Below are 10,163 nucleotides of genomic sequence, written 5' to 3'. Positions count from 1 at the left end.
ATTTTTTCTTAAATTAAGTGCATTTGTTCTTTGATAGAGGAGGTAAAAGGGACATTTTGCCAATGGAACAAGACAATTTAGACTTAAAATTAGAAAAAAATTGCATTGTCTTATTTAAAGTTCATATGATATAATTATCTTATTTTAAGAGAAAAAAATAGATTCCATTGGCAAACTATCTCATTTACCTACTCAAATTAAGGGTAAATATACTTAATTTAAGGAACTTTTTACTTATTTCTAGATTGTTTTTGCAGTGCATGGAAAGACTAACACTCAGACTGAGACTACAAGAACCACAGATGAAAAAAATGGGAAAAATAGACATTATATAAACAGAAAAACAGAAAAGAAGGTGCTACCCAGACATGTTCATGTTAATGTAGTTTTTATTTATATGTTTGTTGTATGATCAAAAATAATAAAATATAAGTGACAAAAAACAAAAAAACAATAAGAAATAGAACTTTTTTGATCTCACATTTTAGAAAATAACTCTCTGTATTTAATCCGTCCCCTTGGGGAGCAGTGGGCTGCCACTGCGCGGCGCTCGGGGAGCAGCGTGTGGTTAAGGGTTTTGCTCAGGGACCCAGAGTGCAGGCTGTGGGGATTTCTCAAATTGAGTATATTTACCCTTAATTTGAGTAGGTTAATGAGATGGTTTGCCAATGGAATGAGTATTTTTACTCTTAAAATAAGATAATTAGATAATATGCACTTGAAATAAGACAATACAATTGTGTTTTCTTATTTTAAGTGTAAATTATCTTGTTCCATTGGCAAAATGTCTCTTTTATCTCCTCAATCTAAGAACAAATGCACTTATTTAAAGAAAAAATGACTTAACTAGATTTCAATTTCTTCCAGTGAGTGTGCTGGTTGAATAAACACAATCCTTCATTTTATTCAACACCAACTGCTGGAGTGAATTCAGCAATTAAAAAACTTTACTGTTTATAAAATATCTTGGCTTTTATGTCTGACCTTCCTAAAATGATTCTTCTACACTTCTGTGATGGAAATGTGGATCAGTATAAAAAGCTCAGGTTTGAAGTAGAGATTTGGATTGAATGTCTAACAATGGGTAATAAATCTTGTACAAATGGGACCAGATCTGGAGCCTTAACGTTAATTTGTTCTGGTCTTTCACGTGTTTTTCCGCCCTCTGATTGGTCAAGCTGTGCAACCAAAAGGGATGTTTCTGCCTGTGGAACAAACAGCTGTACTTTTCCACTCCAAACTTTGGCATCTAACTCAGTCCGCTCCTCCTTCTCCCCCGTAGCTCCATGTATTCATAACACACACCTCCCATTCACACATATGGAGGTTCCTCCAGGGTTTACAGACCAAAAACAACTGCCTCTCACTATCTGATTGGTGAAAGGTTGTGTTTAAAGCATAAAGAAAGGCATTGTGCCGTGTTTGGTCTGAGATTCACCTCAGCTGTTCTGAAACGTGACCATAACTCTGGAAAGTATCCCTGTGCCTTTCTGCCTGTACTTTACTCGCATGGTTTAATCTGTGAGAATCATGATTCTTTTCATATTTTCTATCTCAATTCATTACTTTACTTTATATTTTGCAAAGTCACAGATTTGCATTAGTTTTTACAGGTTGTACTTTTTAAAATCTTAATCTAATCTAAAATCAAGGAAAGAAATCAGCATATTTTCCCTGGCGTACTTCTGTTCTCTAAAGACAAACTTTATTAGTTGTGTATTTAGTTTCTTTTTGTCACTACAGGTGGAAGTTTTCTGCATAGGATCATTTTGTGCACTGCAAAAACGACCTAAATATAAGTAAAAATGTCTTAAATTAAGTGTATTTACCCTTAATTTGAGCAGGTAAATGAGATGATCTGCCAATGGAATTAGTAATTTTACTCTTTAAATAAGATAATTAGATAATATGCACTTGAAAAAAGACAATATACTTGTTTTTTTTTCTTATTTTAAATGTAAATTCAAGAAAAAATGCACTTATTTTAAGAAAGAAAATGACTTATTGAGATTTAAATTTTTTGCAGTGTATATTTTAGTCTGAGCAATGTTGAACCATGCTTTTCTAATTTCTCTTATTACTTCAAAAGTTGTTTAAGTGAACATTTTAAGGTTGGAAAGTCATTAAAATTTAGATTTAGATTTTCTCCTTTTTTACACTGGAAAAACGATAGAGAAATACGCATAAATGTCTTAAATTAAGTGTATTTACCTTTAATTAGAGCAGGTAAATAAGATGATTTCCCAATGAAATGAGTATTTTTACTCTTAAAATAAGATTACTAGATAATATGCACTTGAAATAAGATAATGCGGTTGATTTTTCTTATATTAAATTTAAATAGTCTTGGTCTATTGGCAAATTGTCTAACTTACCTCCTCAATTCAAGAAAAAATGCACTTATTTGAAGAAAAAAATGACTTATTCGTATTTAAATTTAAAGTTCAAATTTTTGCAATGTAGAAAAGCTCCAAAATTCTATCTAGATTCCTGTGAGCTATCTATGTCAACATCTGGTAAACAATGTCTGTATTTCGATGATGTAAGCAGCAGCAAAAGATATATTATCATTATAAGCTGAAGTGTTAAAGATTACCAAAGCTAAGTGGAGAGAGGAAGCAGAAATAACTTGGAGCAAAGAGCAAAGCTCTATTTGCAGCAGTTAAAAACAGCAGGTTTTCAAACTCACAGCTGAAATCATGGCTGCTGCTCACAGGGCAGAAATGATTCCTCATTTATTTCTCTAACTCTTGTTCCAACAGGTCAACAGATAAAAGTGATGAATTACATTTTCCATCCATTTCTGCTTTCAGACTGTGTTCTGGCTTCTTTCCTTTTAGATTCTGGTTATTTTTCTGCATCTGTTAGAATAATTATCAGTTTAAGGGCCATTATGATCAGGTTTCTATGGGGGGGGCATCACACAACACCTGAATTAGGACTAAAGACGACCGAAAACAATCCTTCTTCTGGACGATAATAAAGCTTGCTGTGTTTCTTGTGTTCTGTGGGAGTGTCAATGATCCTACTAACCGTCTTTTATTCTTTGCCTGAACTTGTTTTTGGATGCCTGCCCTTTTACCTCAGCAGTTCAGACTTTTCTTTTTGTGCGTTCAGAGCTTATTCTAGTGGCTTTGATTATAAAAATGTGTTTTTATATCTAAATTGGCAAGTGATAGAATATGTTAGAGAATTTAGTTAAGGTGTGACGATTCTTAAAGACTTTAAGATCCACATTATCATTTCTCAGGGCTTTTAAAAGTCCTGTAAAGCTTTTCCACGTTTTTTATTTGACATCTTTTTTACTGAATTTTTAAAGAAAATGTAGAAATGTATGAGTTTGGAAAGGTCTGGAAAACCATTGGTTAAAGACGAAGTTGAAAGATAAGAAGAGGCAAACATTCAGGACCTTTGGACTGTAGGATATTTTAGCAAAGAACGTTTCTGCATTTCTCTGTCTGCATTCTGCACCCCCCCACCACACTGCATTTTATATATTTGTTTATGCTATCAGTCTCACTTCCTCTCAGCAGAGTCAGCTGACAAACAGGACATATTGCAACAGTTTGGATCATGAAGCAGAAGCTGCAGCCGACTGAGGAAACAGTTGCAGACATACTAGAATGAATGCGGCACAAAGAGGCCCTGGACGGACTTACGGTGCCTGTGATAAGATAAGACGTAGTGCAAACACAGCATTGGTCACTGTATGTGTGCGGATGTGTGTGTGTGGGCGTGTGTTCATGGTTAAAACCACCTCAGTGTGGAGCTGAGCCGCTCTGCTGTCAAAGGCTGAGCTGAAGAGTTAAACCTACTGCTGGCAGGAAGTCTCTGCTTGTTGTGTTCATGCTGCACTGTTGCTAAATCCACATCCTCTATTCGCTGCACCCATCCACTATGTATAATACCACTGATAACATGTTTAACTGCACAGCATTCAGAAGTTACACACTATTTTTTGCACTTATTTTCAGCAGCTGTCTAAATAAAGATATCCTGTAATTTTGTTAAATTTAAATCTCAAAGTCATACATGTTTGGAACGAGAAGCAAAGCAATTGTTGTGCAGTTGGCTGCAGTCTACAGCTTTGCCACTAGATGGTGCTAACTACAACAGGCCAGATAGTTTTTTTGTTGTTGTTTTTTTTTTTTTTTTGCTGAAGTTTGCTAACTAACAAACATCATCTGAGAATGACAGGTTACCAAACTGGACCTCACCTCCACTGCTGAATGGTTAATGCTACGTTCAGACCACAAGTAAAAGGAGCAGAGAAAACAAGCGTGCCGCTTCCTTTATGATGCTTGTCCAAGTTTAGTTCTTGCTTCCTTTATGATGCTTGTCCAAGTTTAGTTCTGACGCGTAGCTGAAGCAGCTTTGCTGCTCTGGCTTTGCAGTCGAAAAGTGGGTCTGATGCGCGTTGGGCGGAGCTACCCTATCCTTTCTTTGCCTGTAACAATGGCAGCTATATTTGCTGTGATCAGTGGGTAAAAAGTTGTTTTAATTTGTTTTTAAGTGAGGAAGTCCACCTTAAAACGTCATCTGTGCAGTCAGTTCATCCAGATTACCATCCTGCCTTCAAATATTATTTCTTTGTCGGAGCCGCTCAGACCCCGTCGGTGATCTGTCACAGGGAATTCCCTTCAACAGCTGCCTCATTCACGGTCGCCTCTTCGCCGTTCGTAGCGCCTGTAAGGCGTTTTTCTAAGTGCGTAATCCAAACTGCAGGCACCAGAATAATAAAAGCGAACATGTTTTGCCAGCAGATTTCAGCATTTTAAGCTAATTTAGGCGTTAATAAACTGTTTCAGAGGAGTGATCATAGCGCTCTGCATCAGCAGCGCTGTTTCTATCTCCCTGCCAGCTCCCAGATCAGCTTCTCTGATTGGTTGATGTTGCATGTCCAGCAGCATAAGTAAAAATTTTCCATCTCCAGCAGCTGCTGCTTCTGAAGCACGTCAGATGTTCTGAAGCTCATGACCTGCTGCTCCTGCCGCTCAAAACGTGCGTGACCTTTTGCTGCGCCTTGATGCGCGTCAACCATTGACTTTGCATGGAAACTAGCTGCTCCTGCTGCCTCTGCTGACTGCAGTCTGAACGCAGCATTAGAGTCTGGGCTGCTGTTGCAGTACCTGGACTGTAAACACCACCTTACTGCTCTGAAGGGCACAAAAGTGCATGTACTTCCCTAAAAGGATGAGGAGAGCCCACTCTAAATCATGTCACAGACTCTGCATCAAACATGACACCAAACCTAAAGACTGCATAATTATACCATATATATTTAATGCTCTGAACTTCCATATCAATGTTTTTTTTTTTTATCACTGTTGCACTTTAAGAATTAAAAATGTCCTGAAAACTGTACAAAACGAAAAAAAACATTATATAAACTGTGTGTATACAAGTATCAGTTTGCCTAAATCAGATAATCAAGAGATATTTGTTGTTTAAAGTGTCATTTTTATTTTAGATGACACTTCCTGCTTTAATCTAAAACTTACTCTGAATAAAACAGACATTTTTTTAAAAAAAGTTTATTAAGATTTCCAGCTTTATCTCCATCATCTTCCCTTTATGCCATTTCTTTTCCTGATGTTAAGTATTATAATTTTTTTAATACCATGCACATATTTAAACTTGTAACCATGATCAGTTTATGAGCAGAATGTAAAGGGAGGCTTACACTTCTCCTCTTGTTCTAAGTGGTTGTGATTAACCCACTTGACTTTATTTAATCCGTTTAAACGCATTTAGAAACAGGAACACTGAAGCTTTAGTCGTTTATTTTTACTCACTTTGAAATCACTGAATTGAAAATAAGCAAAACAGTTTGAAGATGCAAAACACCAGTAATACTCTGCAGACTTATAGCATGTCTACCTTCGAGGCTAGGCTTGAAAATGTCCTTTTTGTCAAAGCTTGTAATTAGAGTGGTTCAGGTTATCCTGAGCTTTCTCTTTTGTTTGCTGCTATAGGCTTACTCTGCTGGAGGGCTTTCACTCTATTACACTCTCAGGTTTTGACATTATTTGTTATTATGAGCTTTATCTGGATTGACTCTTTTCAGCTGTGAGGGGGAGTGGGGGGTCTTCATGTTCTCCATCTATAGATGATCCACTTGGCCCTGTCATTTCTCTCTCTCATAGCTAGTGGCTGAGCTTTTACTGTGACTAACTGGATGTGGTCTCTCTCATCTTCCATTTTCTTGGAGCTCTTCTGTTTAGCGTTCTTTCTCTGCAACATTAAGCCTCTAAGGAACCAACCTTTTACTTTTCTGCTAAGTAGAAAGTACTCCTGCATCAAAGCTTAGGTGTTTCGTTTGTATGTCTCTCTGTCTTCTCCATCTGCAAGTCGATCTCAACGCTGAGCCTAATTCTAATGGTCTGGATGGATGGATGATTATTTGTAATGGTAATATAAAAAAATAAAATTAAAACAATATTTCACATCTTAAAATGATTAATCATTTAATTATATGAAATATGGAAATTCTTAATGAAATAATGAAAGTTTTAGAATGTAATTATGCATACACCATTATCTTTCATTATGTTTCTTAAACCTTTATTTACACATTTTGCCAGACATAGATGTTGTGCATAAAGACTGAAAAAATTTGAAAAAGGCAGATTGATGTTTTAATCAAACAAAATATTAGAATGTCATAAATATGTTTAAAGTAAGCAATCAATTAATTTCCATCAAATAGAAAGGTTTATCTGTTTAAATTGCAGTGTATGTTTGTGTAGGTATTTAAAAATGTACAAGTTGCCATTTTGGTTGTTTATTCTCATTTACAAAATTGCTTTAATTTAATTCACAAATACTTTATTAATCCTTAAGGGAAATTAGATGTCACAGTATCTCATGAGTTTGTTTGTTTTTAAATTGTAAGAGTTGATGGAAGCTCCTCTGTAGCATGGATACATGTCTAGCTTTTAAATGTGCATTAAGAGTGTATTTTTATTTTTTCTGAGGTTAGCGGCACTAGAGGCTCGTTTTCTTTACAGTAGGCTGACAGGAAAAGGGGAGAGATATGCAGCAAAGGACCACAGATCAGATCCTCGACTAAAACATACATGGGTCATGGACGCCAACCACTGCTCCACTGAGGCACACCCATTTATCGTTTTAAACTTTCCTAAAAAAAAGTTAAAAACAAACCACCAGACTTTACTATCCAAGTTTGAAGACATTTCTCGTCCAGAAAGCTTTTTCAATTCAAAATGTCTGCAGTAGCGTTGAGTTTAAAACATTGTTATCCTAATAGTTCCTCAATGTGAAATGATTTGATATTTTTATGGTTGTAATATTTCAATGAATGACTCATGTAAATCCACAAAGACAGTCTTGGTGACAAACATATTTATTTAAACTTTTTTTTATTTTGTATACAGCTTGAAGTCCTCAAAGGCCAATCATCTGCAGCCTAATCAGGCCAGCTCCATGCTGATTGGCCCTTTGAGCTCACTCCCACCATTCAGCCATTTGCTTTTATGTAAAAACAACAACACAAAGCCTCATAGACAACATGTCCAAATATCCACAGTAAAAACAAGACATTTCTGATATAAAAGTTTAAAAAAACAACATTAATTCAGCCCAGCTGGTGCTGCTTCCTTTAGTTTCTCCTCAGAAAACAAAATGACACTTTTAGAAGTTTCTGATGGACCCAGTAAAAGCATCCAGTCCTCCAGATTCTGACTCAGTGAGGTGGAAACTTTGTTTTGTTGACAGTAAGCATGAATCAGAACCAACCTGACCGTGTTCAGTCTGCGTCATGGTGAAAGGAAATCACAGAACTGAGCAAAGTCCCTCTGCATGAAGTTCTGGCTCTGCAGCAGGTCGTCCTCAGAGGGGAAGTACTGCATGCTGTCCTCCTGCAGGAACACGCAGGGACTGTCCCGATCCAGCACCAGCAGGGGCCCCGGTGACGTCATCCAGCCGTCCGGGCTGGGGCTGTCCAGAAGGGCCCCTCTGGCGTTCTCCAGGACGCCCAGGTAGGAGTCCATGTCGGTGAGCTCCAGGTCGCTGTCGGAGCTGCAGCCGCTGTCGCTGCCCACCGAGTCGGACCTCAGGTGCTGCATCTGGTACTTCTCCTGCATCAGGAACTGGTTGGTGTTCTGGGGGGCCCGCATCCCCCTGGCTCTGTTCCCTTTGACGTTGACAGGACGCAGGGACAGCGGCGGTCTGTGTGCGTGATGACGTTGCGGGTGCAGGTGGGGGTTGCGTGCCCTCCCGCGCCCCGCCCCCCCCGCCTTCCTCCCCCTGCAGCTTTTGGAGGAGCAGCCGAGCTTCCTGCGGATGCTGGCCTCCCTCACCTGAGCCTCCTTCTCGTCCTGCTGCCTCTGCTGCTGGAAGATCCTCCTGCACATGATCTCTGAGAGCATCTCTGGTCTTTCTCACAGCTGCCTCCCTCCCTGCTCTCCTTCACATCGTCCTCCCCCCGCTCTGTGGCCCTCGGAGCAACAAAGAGAGGCTGGGATTCTCCTTCAGATCACGGATGACCCTCCTCTCTGTCCGAGTCTACCTTTTTACTACTCTCTCTCTTTTCTTCTTGACCTCTGGCTTTGGCTGGTGCATAGCCTGCTCTTCCTCCCCCTGCAGCAGCAGCTTGCCTGCTGATCTGGCTCCCTGTCAGGCCCTCCTCTTTGGCTCTAATATCTCTCCTTCCTCTCTGAATGTTAAATCAGCTCCTCGCAGCTGTGAGCAGTGAGATGCAGGAAGCTGACTGGGCTTTCAGAGAATCTCAGAGTTGATATGGAGCTGGTTCTCCTCAGTTAGAAGTCAGTGGGTGTGATGCACTCTGCTGTGAGCAGCACTGAATGAAGCTCTGCCTCCTCCTCACAGCCAACATAAAGAGAAGGACTGATCCATTCTCCAGCCTGGGGGGGTGGTGCCTCCAGGCAGCTTTGCTCCTTGTTGAAAACGTCAAACATGCCAGATAATTACATTTCTAAGTTTATCTGATGAGAATCAGACATCTGGACCCAGATGTGGACCTGCTGATGGATCGGATGGAGGAAAGTGTTTGTTTTCAGCAGAAAAAGTCTCCCTGCAGCCTGATGGTTCAGTCCAGTTCAGTTATAGCTGTTGTAATCTGATCCTCAGCTGCTGTTCTTACCCCCCCCACAACAACAACAACCAGGCCTTCATCATGGGGCAACATCACTGCAGCAGCATTAATCATTACTGCCTGTTCTGCACATTAAATTACAGTCCAATGGAAATATATCCCCAAACATCAATTACAGCTATATAATAAAAAAACTTTATGGTTATCCTTAAAAAGAGTCACGCTTTGCTGCTAAAATGTGTCGCATATTGAGCCTGAGAGGATTAATAAGAAAGCAGGTCAACTGTTGATCATTGCACATATTTCAGACAAAAGAAGTCTTCCTCAGAACAGAGAGTCTGAGCTCATCCCTGTTCATGCAGCGCCACCATGAGGTTGGAATTTACAGCTTCACTTTAAAAACTGGAGGAAACCACTGGGTGGGTGAGCATGAATAACCGCTCAGACATGTTTATGTTCCTCTGCAGGATGCATCCTAACAGCCTCCTCTCTTAGGGAGAGTCTGCAGCCCGAATACTTACGCTGCCTGATTATCTGCAGCGCTTTGCATGAAGCATGAGGCCTGAAAAACACTTTGGATCCAGAAATGTTCCTACAGCTGTAAATCAACCCAGACCAGCGGTTACCCAACCTGTTATCCCATTGGGCAAATACTCAAGACTATAAATCACTTTACATACAAAACAAAACAAATGTTTTGAAAAGTTTCCCTATTTGTTTGATTTAGGCTAAAGAAAATGGAAACATTTATTTCCAGTTTATTCTAAAACTTTTCCTGCTTCAAGCAAAGTTTAATATAGCGATAAAAGCCTGCTTTTTAAAGGATAAACACATTGTTGCAGTTAAAATTCTCTATATTATTTGCCCTAATCCAAATCAAAGAGTTTCTATTTGCATCAATCAACCAGGGGGAAATCCGTATGATTTTTGACCGTAGTGCATGGAGGCACAGCATGCTACCAGTCTAGCTTTCAACCCAGTGGTCCAAAGTCCAGATCTTGAGAGCCTTTGCCGTGTGTCTTCTCCTTCACGCTTTCATTTTCTGTTTGTCTACAACTGGAGGCAAGTTCTGGAGCTGGTTGACAAG

The 10,163-nt window shown here is 39.3% G+C and overlaps 1 protein-coding gene across 1 annotated transcript; it reads right to left on the bottom strand.

Moving 5' to 3' along the window:
• Positions 1-7,357: 7,357 nt before the first annotated feature.
• LOC107091222 (coiled-coil domain-containing glutamate-rich protein 1-like) lies at positions 7,358-8,821 on the bottom strand. Its single transcript, XM_015385021.1, has one exon. The coding sequence runs from the start codon at positions 8,388-8,390 to the stop codon at positions 7,779-7,781; it is 612 nt and encodes a 203-aa protein (XP_015240507.1). The 5' UTR covers positions 8,391-8,821; the 3' UTR covers positions 7,358-7,778.
• Positions 8,822-10,163: the final 1,342 nt, after the last annotated feature.

Source organism: Cyprinodon variegatus, unplaced genomic scaffold (assembly GCF_000732505.1).
Source record: "Cyprinodon variegatus isolate N-32 unplaced genomic scaffold, C_variegatus-1.0 Scaffold330, whole genome shotgun sequence".
Lineage (NCBI taxonomy): Eukaryota > Metazoa > Chordata > Actinopteri > Cyprinodontiformes > Cyprinodontidae > Cyprinodon > Cyprinodon variegatus.
This window is presented reverse-complemented; position numbering and strand designations above follow the sequence as displayed.